The sequence below is a fragment of the Ahaetulla prasina genome, chromosome 4 (assembly GCF_028640845.1).
Source record: "Ahaetulla prasina isolate Xishuangbanna chromosome 4, ASM2864084v1, whole genome shotgun sequence".
Classification (NCBI taxonomy): domain Eukaryota; kingdom Metazoa; phylum Chordata; class Lepidosauria; order Squamata; family Colubridae; genus Ahaetulla; species Ahaetulla prasina.
In genome coordinates this window covers 18,805,823-18,830,685 of record NC_080542.1, presented here as the reverse complement: position 1 = coordinate 18,830,685, position 24,863 = coordinate 18,805,823, and the positions used below count along the sequence as shown (strand labels likewise).

At 45.8% G+C, this 24,863-nt stretch overlaps 1 protein-coding gene across 1 annotated transcript; it reads left to right on the top strand.

The window, feature by feature from the left end:
* The first annotated feature begins 3,977 nt into the window (after positions 1–3,977).
* Positions 3,978–22,849, top strand: CLCF1 (cardiotrophin like cytokine factor 1). Its single transcript, XM_058182573.1, has 3 exons — positions 3,978–3,993; positions 5,684–5,826; positions 22,391–22,849. Exons 1-3 carry the CDS (start codon positions 3,978–3,980, stop codon positions 22,847–22,849), a joined length of 618 nt encoding a protein of 205 aa, XP_058038556.1.
* Positions 22,850–24,863: the final 2,014 nt, after the last annotated feature.

Here is a 24,863-nt window from a genome sequence, read left to right as displayed (position 1 = left end):
ATTCCATTCGGCTGATTTTTGATTGCCTGAAATCCAGGAAGTCAATGAAGTGGTGTCACTTGCTGTCCTCTTCGGTTAAGGGATAAACCCTGGCATGTAAGAAAGTTTCTAAGCAGCTAGTTTCTGTTGACATATGATGGAGAATGTGGCAAGGGCAATCTGAAGACCTTTGGCCAGAAAGGGAATACGGTAGAAGGCCAGTGGCAGCAATAAACCACACCTGTTGGATTTTGGTCTGCCATGCAAGTATAGGAGCATGACTGGGGAAGGTGTGTGTGTGTGTGTGTGTGTGTGTGTGTGTGTGTGTGTGTGTGTGTGTGTGTGTTGGTAGTGGTGAGGAATGGCAACCCAAACTTCTATTTTTGTCACATTCATCAGGTGCCAAGACTGTTCCTCCCACCTGCAGGATTTAGTTGTTCTCACCTGGACACCCTTGTGGCACCAGGAACCTCGGCATCACCTGCTGATATTTGCTGGGCTGCAGGAGGATTAAGCAGGCGGGCAACTCCTCCTCCTTTGGGGCCGGGCCAAGAAGGGTACAGTGCTTGGTCTCCCCCCATCCACCCCCAGTGCCTCCCATATATACCCCATGGAGTTGGAATAAAACTCAGGAGTGGCAGCCTGCCCAGCTCCTTCACCAGCTCCTCTTTCTCTGTCTTCTGCAATTTCTATGCAAATAGTAACCTGATGCCAGGACGTGCGGAGAGGCCTGTAACTGGCAGCTGGTACAACCCGGTCCAGAGTTATTTGCCCGCTCGCCATCTCATTTCCCCGGCTCTGATGCCCCATGGATTCTTTCCTGCTGAGAGGGTATTTTTCCCCATTGTTAGTAAAAGTGGCATTTAAACTTTCCCTCATTTCACCATCATCCAGGAAGCCTCAGGTATACAGAGAAATGCATGACAGCAGCAAACCGCCCCCACCCCTCTCAGGGGGAGGAAGTGGTAGTATCTTGACTGCCATCCATGGCAATAGCGTTCCTTCCTGGAAACATCTGGACCAAAACACTGGTAGGGTTTCGGTTGAAGGCTCGGATGTGAAATGTCTCAAAATTCAAGACTGGGAGATCTGGCGGCTTGAACGGTGGGCAGAAATTCAACAGGGTATTTATTACCTTGCTGCAACAGGAAAAGTTTTTCCTGTGGGGTCCTTGCTGCTCTCTGAGCTGGGTTGTTTTCTTGCAGACGTTTCATTACCAAACTAAGTAACATCATCAGTGCTAGTTAGGACTGGGGTTTGCTCTCTCTGCCTCTTCCTACTAGTGCTGATGATGTTATGTAGTTTGGTGATGAAATGTCTGCAAGAAAACAACCAAGCTCAGAGAACAACGACCCCACAGTTAAACCCTGAGCTGCAAATATGGTCTTCTAAAGCTTTGCCTGTTGGAGTTTTGTATGTCGAGTGCCACTCGCTATGTGGAAGGCTTTTGGTGTGGATTGCAGCTAGAAATTAAGTTTATATTTATTTATTCATTTATTGAATTTATTTGCCACCCATCTGATAGTAAATGACTCTGGGTCGAGATCAGTGGTGGATTTCAAATTTTTTTACTACCGGTTCTGTGGGTGTGGCTTGGTGGACATGGCATGGCTTGGTGGGCATGGCTTGGTGGGCATAGCAGGGGAAGGACACTGTAAAATCTTCATTCCTAACCCACTCCGGGGGAAGGATACTGCAAAATCCCCATTTCCTTCTAATCAGCTGCGACTTGGGAGGCAGAGAATACATGGGGGTGGGGCCAGACAGAATTTTTACTACCGGTTCTCCGAACTACTCAGAATTTCTGCGACTGGTTCTCCAGAACTGGTCAGAACCAGCTGAAACCCACCTTTGGTAGAGAGTTGCTCCCATTGTGGAGTTAATACTGGAGGCTGATCTTTCACTCAGGACCCAATTAGAATAGAATAACAGAGTTGGAAGGGACCTTGGAGGTCTTCTAGTCCAACCCCCTGCTTAGGCAGGAAACCCTACACCATTTCAGACAAATGGTTATCCAACATCTTAAAAACTTACAGTGTTGGAGCATTCACATCTTCTGCAGGCAAGTTATTCCACTGATTAATTGATCTGACTGTCTGGAAATTTCTACTTATTTCTAGGTTGTTTCTCTCCTTGATTAGTTTCCACCCATTGCTTCTTGTCCTGCCCTCAGGTGCTTTGGAGAATAGTTTGACTCCCTCTTCTTTGTGGCAACCCCTGAGATATTGGAACATGGCTATCATGTCTCCCCTGGTCCTTCTTTTCATCAAACTATACATACCCAGTTCCTACAACTGTTCTTCATATGTTTTCTTCATAATTCTTCATAATTCTGTGGAAAGAATCTGCTGCTTTGACAGATAGCGAGCAATCTGCCCATCCTCAGTCCAAAAATTATCAGGTTGGGCTCCCTGCCACTTTCACACCCTTCCGAGGCAGCCACCCACTTCCTCTCCGCTTCTTCTTCTTATCCTTTCTCCAGTCTGCCCCATCTGTTGGCAGTTGTGGCTGAGGAGATTTGGCCAAAGGGATGCCTGCCATGTACTGTGGCAGCCTGGAAAGGGTGTCAGAAGCTTGGCGGGGTGTAAGTGGATAGCAATTTCTTCTGCCAGGCTATGTCTCTAGTCCAGTGTTTCTCAAATCTAGCTACTTTAAGATGTGTGGACTTCAACTCCCAGAATTCCCCAGGATTCCCCACATCTTAAAGTGGCCAACTTTGAGATACACTGGACTAGAGACATAGGATAAGAAAAAAAAGGCAATGCATGGAAGGACACTTCAATTCCTACTATGGATGAATGGCTGCAGAAGTTGGTGGAGTTGGCAGAAATGGCGAAACTGACTACTTTGATTAAAGAAAAGTACATTAGTACACATTTATTTCCACATGGAAACCACTTCTGAACTTCATGCTCCATGTGGAGAAGAATGAAACTCTGACTTTGGGTTTTACTGATTAGGCTGGTAGATCTTTATAGAAATGACTTGTTTGTACTATTACGGAAAAGGAAAAACTTGTGATTTGATATTAATGCCGTATTTTACTGTAACAGAGAGAAACGGAAGTCAACAGTTCTTTTTCTTTTTTCTTTTCCCTATTTTTCCTCACTTCCCTTCCTCCCCCTTTCCCCTCCCCCACTACTGTTCTTCTATTTACGTTTGTACTTTGTGTTTTATAACTTAATTTTTTAAAAATGTGAAAAAAGAAAGAAAGAAAGGAAAAAAGAAAGGAAAAAAGAAAGAAAAAAGAAAGAAAGAAAGAAAGAAAGAAAGAAAGAAAGAAAGAAAGAAAGAAAGAAAGAGAAAGGCTATGCAAAGGGCTAGGATTGGTTGTCCTGAGCATTTAGGTCTCAGCACCTGCCTGGTGCATCCAAAAGCCAAATCCTGCCTAAGAGGACCCAATCTTGCTAAAGCAACCTGAAGCATCCCGTCTGTTTGACAGCTCATAGCTACCTGGGGGTGAAATAATCTGCCCTGCGAGCTTCCAAACATCTTTGTGTGTGCTTTTCCTTTCTTTCTCACCTGTCCAGGAAATTCAACAGCTTTCACTAGCAGCCCCACCCTTTCTCACACGCCTTCGCATCTCTGCCGGCAAAACCCCCCCCCGCTTCTGTTTTAGGAGCTAGAAGGAAGAATGAGGCTATTTTACCCCCCTTTTTCTGCAGTGGGAGTGTTTGCTATCAAGGGGAGGGACCAAGGGCTGGGAAATTTCAGAGGGGATAACACCTTGGCGACTTTCTATAAAGAGCTGACTCTTGGAAACTCATGTACCAACTATGAGCTGCCATCTCCTCCGGCAAAGGGAGCTCCCAGTCTGAAGAGAAGGGGTGGGGGAAGAGGACAGAGTGGAGGAGAAAAGGCACCTGAGCATCTTTCACTCAGAAAGTTTTTTTCATTTGGAAGAAGAGATACCTTCATCCACCATTAGGGGGTGACAGATAGGAGCTGGTCTTTGAGAGGGATTCAAGACGTTGGCCAACTTTTCTTGAAAGCTAGTCATGAGTCCGTGTTTGGGTAAGTCTTCAGGATGGTCAGTTTGAGGCTGACAAATCTGTGTGGGTTGAGAATACTTTGGGGAGCGGGTAGAAAACTTTGAAGAACGTTGTGAGCCTGCTGTTGGGGATAATGTTGGTATCTTTAAAGTGAGGGGTATCTATTCTGATTTTTTTTTCTTTGATGAAGAAGGTGAAAAACCCAGCTTTTGGTTGTATCTTTGTTACTTGAGGTGTAAATGCCTGAGATAACTTGAAATATTTGGAAGTGAACTTCCCAGGTGATTCCCCATGAGGAAAAGTCTAAAATAATAAGCAAAGGCATTGATAATTTGCTGCTGCACATTAGCAGTATTCACCAATTTGTGGTCTCACATTTCCTAAGGAGTGAGGTTGTTCCTCATGTGGCAACATAGTTGGAGTGGAGTAGCAAGGGTGGTTTTGCAACCATGTCATTTTGGCCCCATCTCAGGTCTTCGCGTTGATGGGAGGAGGTGTCTCTTATTGCGATCCCAAGATGAAGATATAGGAGAAGGAAGGTCAGGAGAGCTGCAAAAGTCTTCAGGGCATTTGGGTGGGAAGAAGAGGCAGAATTTTGAACAATACTTGGGTTTCTGAAATCAGCATCACTGGAGTTTGGCTAAGACCACAGTTCCTTCAAAAGGATGGCTCTTGCCTTGATGCCTCCTCTATCCTTAAAACATACGAAGAATGGTTGCTAAAACAAATGAAGAACAATTGCAGGAATTGGGTATGTAATGAAAAGAAGGACTAGGGTCAGGGGTGAAATCCAGCAGGTTCTGACAGGTTCTGGAGAACCGGTAGCGGAAATTTTGAGTAGTTCGGAGAACCAGCAAATATCACCTATGGCTGGCCCCAGAGTGAGGTGGGAATGGAGATTTTGCAATATCCTTCCCCCAGGAGTGGGGAGGAATGGGGATTTTGCAGTATCCTTCCCCTGGAGTGGGGTGGGAATGGAGATTTTGCAGTATTCCTCCCCTGCCATGTCCACCAAGCCACACCAAGCCACACCCACAGAACTAGTAAAAAAAATTGGATTTCACCACTGACTAGGGGTGACATGATACCAGCCCTCTAGTATCTCAGGGGTTGCCACAAACCAGAGCATCAACATATTCTCCAAAGCATCTGAAGGCAGGATAAGAAGCAATGAATGGAAACTAATCACGGAGAGAACCAATCTAGAACTAAGGAAGAATTTCCTGACAGTTAGAACAATGAATCAATGGAACAACTTGTCTCCAGAAGTTGTGGGTGCTCCAACAATGGAAGTTTTTAAGAAGAGATTGGACAACCATTTGTCTGAAATGGTGTTGGGTATCCTGTTTGAGCAGAGAGTTGGAGTAGAACAGAGGTCTCCAACCTTGGCAACTTTAAGCCTGGAGGACTTCAACTCCCAGAATCCCCCAGCCAGCAAAGCTGGCTGGGGAATTCTGGGAGTTAAAGTCCTCCAGGCTTAAAGTTGCCAAGGTTGGAGACCCCTGGACTAGAAGATCTCCAAGATCCCTTCCAACTCTGTTATTTTTGTTATTCCTTCTTTCCATTGTCACTGGTTCATTGGCCTTCTCTGAGCAACTTCCTTTGTCTTTATGATCTACTTCTGAGTAGTCATAAAGATGAGTCTTATTGAAGAGGGCAAACACATGGGTGGCAATGGCTCATTGGTTTCTCTCTCTTTCTTTTTTCTCCAGTTATAAGCCTCTTCCTAATTTGTGCCAGCCTGGTCCACGTTGCCTTCCCTGAAAGGAATGGTTCTGTTAACACTGCCATCCACCAAACCTTCAACTTGGCTTCTCATCTGAAAGGCAATAGCTCCATCCTCCTTGAGACTTACGTAAGTCATTTATCCTGAAAGATCTGGAGACCTTGAACAGGTTACATAGATTTTTGCAATTGGGGGTCGGTAAATGTTTTTGGGGAATCCCAAACTTTCCTTGGGAAATTGATTCTGTTCTCAGGGTACCAATAAAGATCATACATCGGAGCAAGGAAGCTTTGCTTCGTGTTTAATAGTTGACATCCTCAGTTGGTCCAAGAGAACAGAACAGCCCCCCTACCTGTATGTACATGCAGTCCTTGACTTACAACAGTTCACTTAGTGACTGTTCAAAGTTACAATGGCAATGAAAAAAGTGCCTTATGACCATTTTTCATAGCTATAATCTTTGCAGCATCCCGACCCAGGGTCACGTGACTCAGGGTACGAACCAGTTGCCAAATGCTTGGCAACTGGTTCGTACTTATGACGGTTGCAGTGTCCATGGGTGTCATGTGATCCGCTTTTGCGACCTTCTGACAAGCAAAGTCAATGGGAAGCCAGATTCACTTAACAACCGGGTTACTAATTTAATAACTGCAGTGATTCACTTAACAAATATGGCAAGAAAAGTCATAAAATGGGGCAAGACTCACTTAACAAATTTCTCACTTGGCAGCATAAATGGGCTCAATTAAGGTCATAAGTCAAGGACTAGCTGTACTAAGGGTGCCCACCATGAAAGTTATGGTGAATTCCCTGAGTTATATCCTTCAGAATTCCTTAATAAGAAAGATGAGAACATTTGAAAAATCATTGCTTATCAATGATTGTTAAACAAACGTTTTTAAAAACTCTATTCTCTGCCAGACCCATTCTGCTGTAAAAAAGAGGACTTTGTAACCAGTATTAATTATGCAAATAATAATTTCTTATCATATATTTTTTCCATATTATTTTAATTTATTTATCCATTTATAAACTGCTTCAATCAAGGCAATTGTAATGAGTGTTCAAAAGCAATAACTGTAGCCAATACAATTGTTAATAACAATAAAATGCAATAATACACTTTTTAAAAAATCTGGTGTATAATTTAGTAAGGTTAAAAGGTAAAAGTTCCCCTCGCACATATGTGCTAGTTGTTCCTGACTTTAGGGGGCAGTGTTCATCTCTGTTTCAAAGCCAGCGCTATCCGAAGACATCTCCGTAGTCATGTGGCTGGCATGACTAAATGCCAAAGGCGCACGGAACACTGTTACCTTCCCACCAAAGGTGGTCCCTATTTTTCTACTTGCATATTTACGTGCTTTCGAACTGCTAGGTTGGCAGAAGCTGGGATAAGTAATGGGAGCTCACCGCATTATGCGGCACTAGGGATTTGAACTGCTGAACTACTGACCTTTCGATCGACAAGATCAGAATCTTAGCCACTGAGCCACCACATCCCTAAGGTTAGAAAGTAAGGTTAGAAAGTGCATATTCCTGGCATCATCAAGTTCTATGGCATCCAAGTCCTAAAGGCCATCCAGAGCAGCAAAATTGGAGCTTCAGAAGATCAGGAGAACTTCCTTGTCAAAGGGGTTAGATTTTTTTATAAAGAATGCCTGCTTTTGGACTCTTCCCATTGAATCTCTCGATGGCAAGGGATCTCCAATTGGCATTCTGTATGCCCTCAGACTGTGTAGACAGAATTCTAGAGATGGTCTGGAAGATACCAAAACCTTGAACCAGATGTAGCTTTATGGATGATAAAGTCAAATGGAAACATCTTGATAATGCCTGGTTCTTGTTGCATGACATAACAAGAGTTCAGTATGCCTCTGGATCACTGCATTTTGCACCTCTCGGTTGCTAGGCAGTCTTCAAGGGCAGCCCCATGTAAAGTAAATTGTGGTAATGTATATAGGTGATGATAACTGCATCTCATTCCAGATGCGGCCATAATCAATGCATTAACCTAAGCTCAGCCACTAGGACCTCAGGTGTCTTCTCCATGGGTGAGCACCATTCTGTGCTCCAGGATAGTATAATCCCAGATTTAGAGGTAGAATAAATATCTACCTCATTTTGCTTGGAGTGAATCAGAGCCTGCCTTTTCAGATCCTGACAAGTCTCCAAATTTTGGGTCAAGGTTTCTTCTACATCCTTCTTTTGACCCAGAATGGAGATTTTTAATTGGGTATAATCAGGAGGGGCCTTCAAAAATTTTAGCATGGGATTGTCTGCCTGGTTGCTGGGTGGACGTGGCCATGGTGGGCGTGGCCTAATCAGCCTCCTGCACCATGATGGAGTAAGGGGAGCACTTTTGCCTTCCCCAGCCTCTGGAGGCTTTCCTCAAGCCTCCGTGAGGGTGAAAACGGCCTCCCCAGGCTCTGGAGGCCGTCTGGAGGGCTTCCTCCAGAACTTCCAGTAGGCCGAATTTTTGCCTTCCCCGAGCCTCTGTGTGTGCCCTGGTGGTATAAGGGATTATATTGTGAGCGGAGGAGTGGAGTACTCTTCTCATGAAATACCTCTGGACCCGCTCAATTATATTAATGTCCAATATACAGTGTGGATTCCAGGCAGTGTCTGGACTTCTGTTCCTAGAATTCCCCAACCAGTGTGTTCTCTAGGCATCTTAAAGTTGCTAAGATTGAGAAACACAGATTTTAAGCTTTGACAAAAGTCATCCATGAGGATAAGCAGTCCTGTGTCTTGACTGAATAATATAGGCTGCCATGTGTCTAGATAATCCATGTGTTACTTGACTGGCCGTACCAACTTCGACACCAAGGTTGGCTGCAAGGTAGGAAAATGTTTCTCACTCTTCCTTCCATCTTTCTTTTCATCAGAAAAAAAAGAGAGGAGAAAGTAGCTCTAGCATGCATTTTGATTGACAGGAGCCGTTAGGTCAAGTGCTCCATACTTGAGTTATAAAAAGCAACAATTCTTCTATAATTGCACAATACGTACCTTTTTGTCAGGAAATAACTCTAAGTAAGGGACTGACCCAGTAGTGGTGGAGATCACGCAACTATTCATATGCTGTTAAACTACAATTTACACTGCAATCCAGTGGGCAGCTAGAGATTACAGTTTGGCAAACTCGGAAGTGGACTCCTGTAATCGTGCATTCAGCACGGTTGGGTGTGAACATCAGTTCCTGAGAATTCTGGAAAGTGAAATTGCACCTCTGGAGTGTTTGTGTCTGACCGCAGTGATGCCGAAATAATGAAATGCGTCTTGTGACATCAGAAAGCAGGCAGCGTTCTTTTGTATTGGTGCCCAAATGTCACACAAAGGAATCTGAGGGATAGAGGTTGTATTGTAAGGCATATTTCGTGCTCACCTACATGCCTTTGGGGAAGGCTGCTCTGAAGGGTTACCAGGACCTTAAGCACTTTAGAAACTGGTCCCCAGTCAGCCCTGACATCCAGGGGTGGGTTTCACTTACCTTTACCACCGGTTTGCTGCGCGTGTGCATGCTTGCTGTGCAAGCACTTTCCATACAGGCGCCTGGCCTTCCGTGCATGTGCTTTGCTCATTCATGTGCCTTCCATGCTCGAAAATGTGTCTAAATAGCACAACTTGGGGCTGGGGCAGGTGGCCAGGTGGGCGGACCCACAATTGCCGCTACCGGTTCACCCGAACTGGTGCGAAGTGGCTGAATATCACCTCTGCCTACATCCTTCCAGAGTGCCAGTAGGACATGCAAGACCGATCTTGCCTTATGCCAAAAATACTAAGGCTGCGGGCAAAATAGTAGATCTCCAGATGATGGAATCAAGTGAAGGAATACAGGTAGCTCTTGTCTGACCACCACAATTGTGCCCGAAATGTCTGTTGCTAGGCGAGACAGTTGTTAAATGAGTTTTCCCCCATTTTACGACCTTTCTTGCCACAGTTGTTAATCTGTGAATCTTGCTTCTGTCATCTTTGCTTGTCAGAAGGTCACCAAAGGTGATCACATGACTTTGGGACACTGCAGCTGTCAATAAATAAATTGCTAGGTGTTTTAATTTTGATCTAATGACTATAGGGTTGCTACAATGGTCATAAGGATGAAAAATCGGCATAACTTGCTTTTTTCACTGCTGTTATAACGTTGAACAGTCCTTCAATGAACGGTTGCAAGTCAAGAACTATCTATAGGAGAAAATCCTGGATATGCTGTAGAGAAAGCAGAACCCAGGATGTCTCCTTCCCCCAAGCCTCTCAGTTGAGACCCTCTTGGGGAGATGTCCAAGTTCAGGAGGTGGACCCTGGTGTGGGGAGGACCCAGCTCGGACATATCTTCAGACCAGTGGTGGGTTGCCCCTGGTTCGGACCGGTTCTATAGAACCGGTAGTAAAACCGGTGGGAGGCGCCGCCCATTGACACTGACATCATCAGGAAGCTTCTATGTATGTGCAGAAGCAAGCACGCACGCGCACATGAGCGAAGCAAGCGCGTGTGCACAGCCCCGTTGCGAGCTGGTAGTAAAGGTAAGTAGAACCCAACCCTGCTTCAGACTGTAAGCCAGAAATAATCCTCTCAACTGAATACTGCAAATAAATGATAAATGCACATGGGAAATTTTGTGCTTTTGTACCCAACGGGATGCCTTCCAGGTGTGCTAAAACTCCCAGAGTTTTCAACCAGCTTTGTCTCATTCTTGGGATGTGAAATTGGGCACAAGGCTTCTTTGTCCCAGTAGCAGGGGAAAAAGAGAAAGGGGCTTCTGCAGCCACCAGAGTCCCTTTGGGGCCACGGCAATGTCAGAACGGCAGCTGCCATTGTGTGCACTTCCTGTTTGTGACAACTTGTGGTTTTGTAGAACGGCGTCATGTTGCATGATGGTTATGGGGCTCTGTCCCTGGAGGCTTTCAGGAAACGATTGTACAACTGTGATGATATAAGGACTCCTGTTTGAACAGGGAGTTGGAGTAGAAGACCTCCAAAATCCCTTCCAGAAATAGGAGCCTGTGATTCTGTAAAAAAAAGAACAAAGAAAAAAGGGAGGGAGGGAAGGAAGGAAGGAAGGAAGGAAGGAAGGAAGGAAGGAAGAAGGAAGGAAGGAAGGAAGGAACTTTGCTCCTGGAATGGTAGGTGTTTCATTGCTGGAGGTTTTCAAGAAGAGATTGTCCAGGCATTTGTCCGTGATAATATAAGGACTCCTGCTTTGAACAGGGGGTTGGAGTAGAAGACCTCCAACCAAGGTCCCTTCCAACAATAGGAGCCTATTGTTCTGTAAAAAAAGAACAAAGAACAAATGGAGAGGGGAGGGAGGGAGGGAGGGAGGGGAAGGGAAGGGAAGGGAAGGGAAGGGAAGGGAAGGAAGGAAGGAAGGAACTTTGCTCTTGGAATTGTGGGTGTTCCATTGCTGGAGTTTTCAAGAAGAGATTGTCTAGGCATTTGTCCGTGATGATATAAGGACTCCTGCTAGATGACCTCTGAGGTCACCCCCTGTCCTAGGTTTCTATGATTCTATGAATCAATTTTTTATTGCCATCAGAACCAGCCAAGAAACGCTGGGTGTCACTAGCCTATTGTCCTTGTTAGCATGTCTTGGCTTTGCAACACGATCGGGGGTGGGGGGTGGGTGGGGAGAAGAGAAACCCGTTCCCCTTCCAAACCCGTTCAATTGGCATTATTTTCATCCCGCAGAGAGTGGCTGGGTGCCCAACTATTTCCCATGCCTCGCTTCTTCAAGTTGCCGAGGCCTCAGATGCCAGACGGAGTGAGATCATTGCAACCTTACAACCTAGGCCTAGGCAGCCAGCCAAGATACCTCTGGTATCCCTTAATTGCTCAAGGCGGAATTGTGGTTGAGTGGTCTGGGTAACAACCAGAGGAACCATCTGTTTCTGGGTCCTTCAGCCCACCCTGCCAGGAATTCCTAAGGGATGAAGAGGCTGGGATGGATCATGGAACACCTCTCCCCACAACATTACTGAGAGGTGACAAAGCAGGTGTCCACATCCTGATAATTCACTTACAATATTGAAACTTTTGGAAATCCCTTCTTGAAGTAGTCTTTCATGTATGTGTGTGTGTGTGTGTGTGTGTGTAGACTCTGTAGATTTTGGTCATTTTCCTGGTACCTTTCACAGACCTTCAGTACAGAGTCCTCAACTTGCAACATTAAGTTTCACTTAACGACCGTTCAAAGTTACAGCGGCACTGGAAAAAAGTGACTTACAACCATTTTTCACGGTTACGACCTTCGAAGCATCGTGTGATCAAAATTCAGGTGCTTGGCAACCGGTTGCTGCGTACCAAGGTCGTGTAAATCACCTTTTGTGACCTTCTGACAAACATTAGGGAAACCAGGTTTCCTTAACATGATTACAAGCTTATCAACTGCAGTGATTTACTTAACAACTACAGCAGTAGCGAAAGTGGGTTTGCAACCATGTTGGTTTGGTCCCATTGCAGATCTTCGTGTTGATAGGAGGGGGTGTCTCTTGTTGCAATCCCAAGATGATATAGGAGAAGGAAGGTCAGGAGAGCTGCAAAAGTCATCAGGCCATTTAGGTGAGAAGAGGAGGCTGAATTTTGAACAAGACTTGGGTTTCTGAAATCAGCATCACTGGAGTTTGGCTAAGGCCCCAGTTCCTTCCAAAGGATGACTCTCTTCTGGAGACTTTTGCCTTGATGGCTTCTCCTTCCTTAAAACATATGGAGAACTGTTGCAGGAATTGGATATGTCTAATTTAATGAAAAGAAGGACTAGGAGTGACATGATAGCAGCTAGTGGTGAAATCCAATTTTTTTTACTACCGGTTCTGTGGGCATGGTGTGGCTTGGTGGGCGTGGCTTGGTGGGCATGGCAGGGGAAGGATACTGCAAAATCCCCATTCCCTCCCCACCTCTGTGAGAAGGATATTGCAAAATCTCCATTCACACCAACTCTGGGGCCAGCCAGAGGTGGTATTTGCCGGTTCTCCAAACTACTCAACATTTCCACTACCGGTTCTCCAGAACCTGTCAGAACCTGCTGGATTTCACCCCTGGTAGCAGCTCTCCAATATCTAAGGGGCTGCTTAGATATTGGAGGGATATTCACTTAACAACTGTGGCAAGAAAGGTCGTAAAATGGGCAAAACACATGTCTTAACAAATGTCTCACTTAACAACAGAAATTTTGGCCACAATTGTGATTATGAATCGAGGACTACCTTTATATTAAGCTTTCCAGTCAATACAAAGTGAGCTTAAAGGTTCTTTGACTGAGCATCAAGCCAACTTGTATTGGCTTATTTTCAACAAGGTGGCTGCATTGTACATCCTGGAATCATAGAAAATGATAGAAGACCCCCAAGAACACATGGTAAAACTGAGTGCCCTGGTTTTATTTCACTCTTTGGTTCTTCCCCCGATCAGCTCCATCACCATTTTGGGCCAACTGATATTGTTTATTTTTAAAATTAGATTTTTACTCTGCATTTTGGTTAGGCGCTCAAGGCAATGGTCCTAGCTCTGTCTCAAGAGCATCTCTATTGCGCCACGGCCACAACAGAGTAAATAAGCTGGACATAGAGAAGGAGAACAGCTCAAAGCTGTCCCATGAATGCCCATAATTGAGAATTGATTAAAATCACCGTCTCTCCAATGACACTCCAATACTTTAACAGCACACCAAAGGAGATGATTCTCCTTAAGGTTTATTTTTTGGAAGATTTTTGCTCTATTTCTAGAAAACTTCGAGAATTCTAATAATTTCTGCCAATATTCCCTTTAGTGCAGGGGTTTCCAACCTTGGCAACTTTAAGCCTGGAGGTCCAACTCCCAGAATTCCCCAGCCAGCAAAGCTGGCTGGGGGATTCTGGGAGTTGAAGTTGAGTTGAAGTCCTCCAGGATTAAAGTTGCCAAGGTTGGAGACCCCTGCTTTAGTGGTCATGGAGTAGATAATTTGGGCTCTTCAAGAAGTGGAGATTACTGATATCTTTGTTCTCTCTGTAGACACAAAGTCAGCAGTGGGTTTCACGTTTTGTTGCCACTAGTTCGCCGTGCACACGCACGCACACTCGCTTTGCATGAGCATGCACCTTCCTTGCATGCACCCAGCCTCAAAACCGTGCCTAAATAGGATGGCGTAGAGCCAGGGTGGGTGGGCAGGCCCACCTGCAATCTCCGCTACCGGTTCGCGCGAACCAGTATGAACCGTCTGAATACCACCTCTGCGCAAAGTCCTCAACTCACAACAGTTCATTTAGTGACAGTTTGAAGTTACAACTGCACTGAAAAAGTGATTCCCCCCCCCACACACACACACAATTTCAACCTTTGCAGAGTCCCCATAGTCATGTGATAAAAATTCAGATGCTTGACAGCTGGTTCATATTTATGATGGTTGCAATGTCCCGGGGTCATGTGATCACATCTTGTGACCTTCTGACAAAGTCAAAGGGGGAAGCCAAGTTCATTTAACAACCATGTCACTAAAGTGATTCATTTAACAACTGTGGGAAGAAAGGTCATAAATGGGGCAAAATTCAATTAATAAGTGACTCATTTAGCCACAGAAATTTTGCGTTTGTTTGCTTCCTACACTGAAGACTACTTGAATATGAATATGAATGAATGAATATTTTAATTGGTATACCGCCCTTCTCCCGAAGGGCTCAGGGCGGTGAACAGGCAGATAAAATACAGATACACACAATAGTTAAAAACATCCCTTAAAAAACTAATTTAAATTTGCCCAAATGTTAAAATAACATACTCCCGCATAAAATTATAAAACTTTAAAAACCCATAAATTCAATTAAAATTTAGAGAGAAAAATCAGGCTAGTCCAGCCATACGAAATAAATAAGTTTTAAGTTCACGGCGAAAGGTCCTAAGGTCAGGTAATTGTTGAAGTCCGAGGGGAAGTTCGTTCCACAGGGTCGGAGCCCCACAGAAGGCCCTCCCCTGGGGCCGCCAGTCGACACTGTTTGGCTGGCGGCACCCTGAGAGTCCTCTCTGTGGGAACGTACCGGACGATGGGAGATAGAGGCCAGCAGTAGACGGTCCCGTAGATAGCCCGGTCCTAAGCCATGGAGCGCTTTAAAGGTGGTAACCAATACCTTGAAGCGCACCCGGAAAACAACAGGTAGCCAGTACAGTCTGCGCAGGATAGGTGTTATGTGGGAGCTCTGAACCGCTCCCTCAATAACCCGCGCAGCCGCGTTCTGAACTAGCTGAAGTCTCCGGGTGCTCTTCAAGGGGAGCCCCATGTAGAGAGCATTGCAGTAGTCCAGGCGAGAGGTAACGAGAGCATGAGTGACTGTACATAAGGCATCCCGGTCCAGGAAGGGACGCAACTGGCGGATCAGGCGAACCTGATAAAATGCTCTCCTGGAGACGGTTGCCAAATGGTCTTCAAAGGACAACCGACCATCCAGGAGCACGCCCAAGTTGCGTACCTTCTCCATCGGGGCCAATGACTCACCCCCGACAGACAGCCGCATCTGCAGCTGACTGTACCGAGGTGCCGGCATCCACAGCCACTCCGTCTTGGAGGGATTAAGTTTGAGCCTGTTCCTCCCCATCCAGACCCGTACGGCTTCCAAACACCGGGACAGCACTTCGACAGCTTCACTGGGGTGGCCCGGGATGGAAGAGTACAGCTGAGTTTCATCAGCGTACAGTTGGTATCTCACCCCAAAGCCACTGATGATCTCACCCAGCAGCTTCATGTAGATGTTGAACAGGAGGGGTGAGAGAATCGACCTCTGCGGCACCCCACACATGAGGCACCTTGGAGTCGATCTCTGCCCCCCTGTCAAAACCGTCTGCGTCCGGTCAGAGAGGTAGGAGGAGAACCACCGATAAACGGTGCCTCCCACTCCCAACCCCTCCAACCGGCGCAGCAGGATACCATGGTCGATGGTATCAAAAGCCGCTGAGAGGTCTAATAGGACCAGGGCAGAGGAGTAACCCCTATCCCTGGCCCTCCAGAGATCATCCACCAGTGCGACCAAAGCTGTCTCCGTACTGTATCCGGGCCAGAAGCCGGACTGGAACGGGTCTAGATAGACAGCTTCATCCAGGTACTGGGGTAGCTGACATGCCACCACACTCTCTACAACCTTCGCCGTGAAGCGAAGATTGGAGACTGGCCGGTAATTCCCTAAAACAGCTGGGTCCAGGGAAGGCTTCTTGAGGAGGGGTCTCACCACCGCCTCTTTCAAGGCCGCAGGAAAGACCCCCTCCCGCAAGGAAGCATTTGTAATCCCCTGGAGCCAGCCTCGTGTCACCTCCTGAGTAGCCAGTACTAACCAGGAGGGGCACGGATCCAGTAAACATGTGGTGGCGTTCAGCCTACCCAGCAACCTGTCCATGTCCTCGGGAGTCACAGGATCAAAGTCATCTCAAACCACCTCAACAAGACGGGTCTCGGAACCCTCGCCTGGATCTACCCAATTTTGATCCAATCCGTCCCGAAGCTGAACGATTTTGTCATATAGATAACCGTTAAACTCCTTGGCATGCCCTTGTAGGGGGTCCTCCCGCCCCTCCTGTTGAAGGAGAGAGCGGGTAACCCGAAACAGGGCGGCCGGGCGGTTATCTGCCGATGCAATGAGGGAGGAAACGTAGGAACGCTTCGCAACCCTCATTGCCACTAGGTAGGTCCTAGTATAGGACCTAACTAGTGTCCGGTCAGCCTCAGAGCGGCTGGATCTCCAGGCACTCTCTAGGCGTATTCTCCGGCGCTTCATCTCCCTCAGCTCCTCGGAGAACCAAGGAGCTGGTTGAGACCGACGCCGGGTCAGAGGCCGCAAAGGCACGACACGGTCCAAAGCTCCAGCTGCGGCCCGTTCCCAAGCCGCAACTAGTTCTTCAGTCGAGTCGTGGGCCAGGTGCTCGGGAAACGGCCCAAGCTCCGTCAGGAACCTCTCCGGGTCCATCAGGCGCCTGGGACGGAACCAGCGCATTGGTTCCGTCTCCCTGCAGTGGTGGGTAGCGGTCAGAAAGTCTGCGAAGGAAAATGATCTGACCATGACAAAGTTTCAACAACTAAATCATTTAAAACCAGATCATTAGACCACTGGCCAGAGATAAAAATCAAGTCTAGGGTGCCTCCCCCGACGTGGGTAGGGCCGTCAATTAATTGAATCAGGTCCATGGCCGTCATGGAAGCCATGAACTCCTGAGCTGCCGAAGATGCTACGCCGGCTGATGGCAAATTGAAATCCCCCATGACCAACAGTCTAGGGGTTTCAACTGCCAACCCGGCCAGCAACTCCAACAGCTCAGGCAGGGCTGTTGTCATGCAGCAAGAAGCCAGGTACGTGACCAACAAGCCCACCTGAGTCCTACGACCCCACTTCACGTAGAGGGATTCACACCCAGCTATCTGAGGCACAGTGGTTTCCGTCGGCTCGAGACTCTCCTTAATGATAACCGCCACCCCGCCACCCCTACCCTGGGCCCTCGGCTGATAGAATGCTCGGAAACCTGATGGGCACATCTCCACTAGGGGGACCCCCCCTTCGGTGCCCAACCAGGTCTCCGTAATGCCCATAACGTCCGCGGTCCCTTCCTGAATAAGATCTGAAATCAGGGGGGCTTTATTAACTGCGGACCTGGCATTACATAACATCAGCCGAAGGCCCAGGTCCCGATTACTTTGGCTACTCGGGTCACGGGAAATTCCTGGGGGGCCAGAGCACGCAATCGCTCGTAAACAGCGAGAGCGAGCCCCCGAAACCTGATGTGCCCCCCCCCTTCCATCATATCTGCCTCTCCCACTTACCGTAGTAATAGCTCGACCCTGACAAACTGGAACGACACCCCTCTCCACAACCCTAGGACCTATTAAGTTACCGCCGTGAACACATGGTGGACCTAGCCCCCTCCCTGACGGGTTTCCCCCCCCCATCCACCCCCCCTTAAAATTCCCATTAAAACTCCCCTTAAAAAAACGGTTAAAACAGTTAATTAAAAATCCCCTAAGTCTCCTATTTTTGGCATGCCACCACTCGGGGTTCCAAAACCCGTCCTCAAGATGGGCCCTCAATAGTGTAGGGGGCCAAACCCGCGAGAGAGGGGAATCTCGCAGGGCAAGAAGGTCAGCCGCTGTGAATGTCCGCATAATAAGAGTCCGGCAAACAAGCCCATCCTGGACCAATCAAGATGATAATTGATAGTTCCTGCAATTCCGGGTGAGCACAGTTGAGGAATAGTTCTTGGGAGGTAGATGGATAACACCGCCATGATTCAGTCCGTTTCACCAACCCCTCATTATACAGTCCCGAGGGGTGGTTAAAGGAGGAAGGGGGAAGCTGTTATACTGCTAGGCCAGGGGCATCCACTAGGCCAGGCCGCTCAGCCGCTAAGCCATCTCTCTCCCAAAGTCCGGGGGGGGAGCAGGATCTTAAAAAGGTCTTAAAAAGGTCCCCCCCCCCCACAGGCGGTCCATAGACGTCCTCTAGGTGGTAAAGATGATAAAGAGGGAGCGTCCACTAGGCCTGAGGACAGCCTCAAGATGACACCAGCAAGGCGTCCATCGGGCCCACCTGCGATCTCCAAGCTAGGCCGCCCAGCCGGCCCGGCCGCCAGGCCACTGGAATAGGCCGCTGGAATAGGCCACTCACCCGCTGGGCCCGCTGGGCCACACCACCGGCTCCAACCCCCAGGCCAGTTCGCCGGGCCCAGCAGCCCACTGTCGGGCCAGGCCGTCGCCAGACCGGTCAGGCCAGGCCAGGCCGCCGCTACCGCCGTTGCCGCCGCTGATGACAATACCGCTGGGGGGGAGAGAGCTCCAGGTTCCTCCCAAAGAAATGCCGAGCCGGCCGCCGCCGCTACTGAAGGCCCGGCCGCCGCCGCCGCCATCCCCGGCGGGAAAGACCAGGCCAGGCCGCCATCACCGACGATGGTCTGTCGATGATGGGAGAGAGCTCCGGGGCTCTCCCCAAGGCCATGCGAAGCCCGGCCGCCACCACCGCCGCCGAAGAATCCGAAAAAGTCCGGCCGCGGCTGCCGCCGCTGGAAAAGGCCAGGCCATCACCGTTGGGGGGAGAGCGCTCCGGGGCTCCTCCTGAAGCGACCCGGAGCCGCCCAGCCCCAATCTACCCCTTCCCTGACTGACCACACTGCCCTCTACCCGGGCGGGGGGTCCAAGTTCTCAAAAAGACCCCCCCCCAGCCCGGTCGGGTCCAAAAGAGGCCCGTCGCCGCATCTCCCGTTCAGCGGCGCGGCACCATCTTGGACATGCGCAGAAACAAATTGTATGTTTGTATCTCACTGGGTATCTCACAAGGTTAAACTGTCACAAACTCCATTGTTCTGATTCCCATTGGATACTACGGCTACATACATCAAACAAGAGATAGTTAGAGACCAGCTGGATGGAATTAGGATTAGCATCAAGGTTAAACTGTGGAGATATTTCTGTGGAGTTTTTCCCTGAATGCCATCACTCTGCTAAACAACTAATTCCCACAACACTGTTAAATTAACTACTAAGACTGTAGTTCTTCTCATCCTTACTACTACCTATCTCTTCCTGCTTATGGCTATATCCATGTTGCTTGTATCTTTACAACTTAAATTATTTTTATTGTTTCCTAGTATAATTTGATTGCTTATTAGTATCCTATGACTATCACTTAGTGTTGTGTCCTCCAGGTTTAAATATATTCTTGACGAATATATTTTATTTTTTCTTTATGTACGCTGAGAGCATATGCAGCAAAGTCAAATTCCTTGTGTGTCCAATCACACTTGGCCAATAAAGAATTCTATTCTATTCTATTCTATTCTATTCTATTCTATTCTATTCTATTCTATTCTATTCTATTCTATTCTATTCTATTCCATATGTCCTCAGGAGAGCCCAAATCATAATCAAGAAAATAATCTCTTTTGGTGGCAGCAGTGAGAAAGATGTCAGAAAGACCTTTCTCCTGTAGTTGCTTTAAAAGTTCCTGTTTTGGAGATCTGGTTAACTGTATATCCTTTTTTGGAGGTGAGATGGACAATCTGATGCCCTAAAGCAGTGCACCCCAACCTTTGGGGCTTGGCTGGGGAAAACTGCACAAGAACTGGGCTGGGCAAGGCAAGCTGGTGCCCGCACGCATGTGCTTGCAGCTCAACATACACAAGTATGTTACAATGTCCTTCCTGTCAAAGACTACTTCAGCTTCAATCGCAACAATACATGAGCACACAATAGATTTAAACTTAATGTGATCCGCTCCAATCTTGATTGTAGAAAATATGACTTCATTAACAGAGTTGTTAATGCCTGGAATGCACTACCTGACTCTCTGGTCTCTTCCCAAAATCCCCAAAGCTTTAACCAAAGACTACTATTGACCTCACCCCATTCCTAAGAGGTCTGTAAGGGGCGTGCATAAGAGCACCAGCATGCCTACCGTTCCTGTCCTAATGTTCCCTTTGATTGTATCCAATTCGTATGGCTATTTCATGCTTATACTTATATATCCTGTTGTGTTTGACAAATAAATAAATAAATAAAATAAAATAAACAAGTGGTGGGCTGGTGCACACATATACACGCATGTGCATTACTCGTGCAAATTGAGCCACGCATTCGCGCATGCACCAGCCTGCCATTCATGTGGCCTCTTTTTTTGTTTTTTTGTAAAAAAGTTTTATTTTTACAATCATATCCAACAACTCATCCAATGTACAGTCATATACAATTAGTCGGGCTTGCCCAGTCACCACCCCCTCCTTTTGACTCTCTTCCCTCTTCTGCCTTCTTCTACTTTCCAGACCTTCCTCCCCTCCCCTTCTCTTATCTACATCCTCTCCTCCCTCCACCCTACACTTTCCTTCTCCCTCTTCTACCCCTCTTCCTTCCTCTTCTCCCTCTTCTACCCCTTTTCTCCTCTTTCCTACCTCCTACTCTCTCCTCCTTTCTCCCTCCCCACCATTCTAAAATGGTAGCTGGGCAGACCCGACCCTACATTAATTATATTTATACATCTTCAATAATCCCTGTACATTAACCATCACTCCATCCCCTACCCCTTACCCCCCACCCCCCACCCCAACTTCCCAGAACAAAATGCAGGGTATCAAAACTAACAATCATAATCCAAAATAAATCTTAAATTATAATTTCTAGTCACTCACACATAATCACACTCTCAATTCCCCTCTCCTTCAAAAATATATCTAATACAAAATATTTCCTAAATTTACTCATATGCTATTCGATATTTTTTTATCTGATACTTATTTTGAATATAATCAATCCACATTTTCCATTCTGAAATATATTTTTCTTGTGTATAGTCTTTCAAGTAAGCAGAAATTTTAGCCATTTCTGCCAGATTTGATACTTCGAGTGTCCATTCTTCAATTGTAGGTAATTTTTCTTTCTTCCAATATTGAGCAATCAAAAGTCTTGCGGCTGTTATTAAGTTCAAAATCAATTTAGTCTCTATAGCTGTACAATCCATAATTATTCCTAGTAGAAAGAACTGCGGAGTAAACTTAATCTTCTTTTTCAAAATATTCTGCATGATCCACCATACTTTAATCCAAAATGCTTTAACTTTTTTACAAGTCCACCATATATGATATGTGGCCTCTTTTTAATAGGCCACAGCCTGGGTAGTAGACTGCAGACCTTCTGTAAAGTTCTCATTCCAAATGCTGTCTGCAAAAGCTTTTGAGACCTTATATAAAATAATCTGCCCTGTTCCTCAGCCTGCTGGTCAGGAGAGAGAGTAAGAGAAAGACCATAAGGTGCTCCACTCAGTGCTTTCCCCAGCTCTACCCACCATGTAGACCTTCCATGAATGGAAGAAAGTTGCTCATCATTTGATAACGGAGTTAACATGCAATGCTGTCAACTCGACTTAGAATAACTTTATTGTCACTTTGAATGTACACTAATCGGCATATATTAAAATGAAATTATGTTGTATACAGCTTTCAGAGAGTCTCCACCTCAAACATAATCATAAATATGACAAGATAAATAAATACATACATACATACATAATGATGTATGTACCCACCAGGGGTGGGTTCTACTTACCTTTACTACCGGTTCGCATCATGCCTGCGCATGCGCAGAAGAGTTTTGATGACGTTTGGGTCAGTGGGCGGAGCCTCCTGCTGGTTTTACTACCGGTATTATAGAATCGGTCCGAACCAGGAGCAACCCATCTCTGGTACTCACATATATTATATGATATGTACAAACAACACAGTCTAGTTCGGATGTATACAGGTACATGGTGAGAGAAATGAATCTTGTGAGTTTACTAGATGGATGGCAAAGGGAATGAAGCTGTTACAGAATCAGATAGTCCTGCTAGAAATACTTCGAAACCTCTTTCCAGAGGGGAGCAACAGAAACAGACAGTGAAGTGGGCATGTGGGGTCTCTAACAATGCTTTGAGCTCTTTGTGCATAGTACTTATAAGCACTATCCTGAATGACAGGAAGTGAGCTTCCTATAATCTTCTTGGTTGTTCTTACTACTCTCTGTATGGGTTTTCTATCTGAGGCACTGCTGCCACCACACCAAACAGTGATGCAGTTTGTTTAAATGCTCTCAATCTTGCCTCTGTAAAAAGTGGCCAGAATAGAGGGAGAAAGATGTGCTCTCCTCATCTGACGCAGGAAATGCAGACACTTGTTTGCACATGCATTATGCTCACTTTATGTTTTCTCCTGATATCTATATCGTTCTTTTTCTTCTTAGCTCAGACACCAAGGTCCTCCATTTACGGATAAAGACTTCCACACTCAGGGACTAAGTTGTGATAGACTGCCAGTGGCTGCCATTTCTTTCCTGGAATGGCGAATGCTCAGTGACCTTGACCGTCTGGACAAAAACTACAAGGCTTATAGCATCATCTCGGAATTCTTGCAGCTGGTCTGGGATGATCAATTTGAACTCAACCCCACCGAAGATGGCCTTCTAAACATGCTGAAAGATACCCGGATGCAGGTCCAGGGCCTTGTTAACAACTTGACCATCATCATATCTGCCTTGAGGGCCCCACCCTCACCAGTTACTGACCCTCTCACATTGGATGTAGTTAAAGCAAACACCTTTGAGAAAAAGATTCGGGGATATGTAGTGTGTTCCACGTACAAGCAATGGATTGACCGAACCGTACGGGATTTTAATCTTCTTGTGAAGAAATACCCTCTTTAAGACTTATTCAAAGTATTTTGGGAGGGGAAGATAATTCTTACGCCCCACTGTTTCTTATGCCCCATCTTATGCAGATTTCTCAGGGAAAGGTGGAAGACAAGCACACCATAATGGGATTAATCTGGGAACATTCTTGCTAGTTTAAGTCAAACTTCTGTTCTGGAAAAACCCCAGTTGTCAAGTCTTCAGAAGAAACCAAGAATGCTCTGAGTTGATTGGTTTCCTCTCTTAGCTGTGCATGGTGCTGATTGGCTCTCTTGTAATGTTACCAACAGTCAATTCCGGAGCATGGGGAGGTGTAATAATTGAAGGAAGGAAGCCAGTTCCTGTTTACATGCATCTTTTCATTTGATAAGTTTTAGGGAATGCCTCTTGCATCTGTGCAGCGGTACTCGGCTGAAACCCTGAATTGTTCAGTGGCAAACTGAATTCATCAGAGATTTGCAAGAGCTTTCATTTTGTGAATTTCCTTTGCCTTCTCTTTCCCTACTTCAATTTCTTTTGTGTAAGGGTGCCACAAGAAGAGGGATCTCAAAAGTTAAAATAGTGGCCTCTACCGTGCGATTTGAGACGCACCCTGCCCCTTTGCATGTAAATCATGTTTTAAAAAAGGGGATGGTGCTTAAATCATGTCATTGTGGCTGCCATCTTGACTTTTTTGACCTTTGGCGTAGGTTTATGGTTTATGCTATGGATCTTCTTTAGCCATTCTGGGAGTCCTGTTTGGGGTAAAATGAAATGACTGCTACACTAATAATACTAATAATATTAATACTAATAATATTAATATTAATAATAATTTATACCACAGAGATATTTAGATGCATTATTTATATAATATTTAATGATAGACCACAGAAGGGGATTTTGGCCTTACTTAAGTCTTTACTTAGTCGAAGATATTTTTGAGTTTTGGGGAACAGTTACCATGAGCTAAAACTGTTCCAAAAAAGATATTGTGATTTAAAAAAAAGAATGAAAAAATAATGGCAAAATAAACGGCAAAATGAAGATGGTACAAAAAAAACAGCTTTACATGATAATGGAGTTTTATCATTTGATGTCTGCAGCTATAGTTACTGATACCGGATAAACCTCCCTGCTTGTTTCAAAGTGATATGGATTTTATACAAATGTGCAGGACTGAATTCTCCAGAGCAATTCATGCACAGATTTGCTATCTGGTTGTTGTTGTGTTTTTTTTTTTTACATTTTAAGACTTTTGCATTTATAGAGATGAATTGACTTCATGAAACGACATTTTTAAGTAACTTAAAACAAATAAAATGTTCTATTTTTGATACCTATGTCTCCTGTGGAATCTCCCAGTGTTTGTTTTCTACATTTGTACAAAAAAAATTATTTTGCATAATAAATATACACATCTTAAAACGCATGCTGTGTCTTTCTTGGGGGAAGGTTCAGGCAAACTAGGGTCTTGGGTTAAGGAAAAATAATATTGTGGGAAGAATCACAACTGCATTCAATGGAACTGCATCTACACGGAGGGAAGTATCCAGTGGGGCACCCCAAGGCTCTGCCCAGTACTCTTCAACATCTTCATCAATGATTTGGACAAGGGGATAGATGGGGAACTCATCAAATTTGCAGATAATACGAAGCTGGCAGGAATAACCAACACTCCAGAAGATAGGCTTAAGATTCAGAATGATCTTGACAGACTTAAACATTGGGCACTATCTAATTAAAAGAAATGCAATGGTGAAAAAAGTAAGGTTCTGCATTTAGGCAAGAAAAACAAAATGCACAGGTACCATATATGTGGTATGTTGCTCAATAGTAGTAACTGTGAGAGGGATCTTGGAGTACTAGTGGACAACCATTTAGATATGAGCTCGCAGTGTGCAGCAGCTGCAAAAAAAGCCAACACAGTTCTAGGCTGCATAAACAGAGGGATAGAATCAAGATCATGTGAAGTGTTAATACTACTTTATAATGCCTTGGTAAGACCACACTTGGAATATTGCATTCAGTTTTGGTCACCACAAAGTAA

What these genes read in the sequence shown, in the direction of transcription:
- CLCF1 (XM_058182573.1), top strand. An exon ending in CCATCCTCCTTGAGACTTAC is followed by an intron (nt 5,827 to 22,390) that starts GTAAGTCATTTA and finishes TTTTCTTCTTAG; the next exon opens with CTCAGACACCAAGGTCCTCC.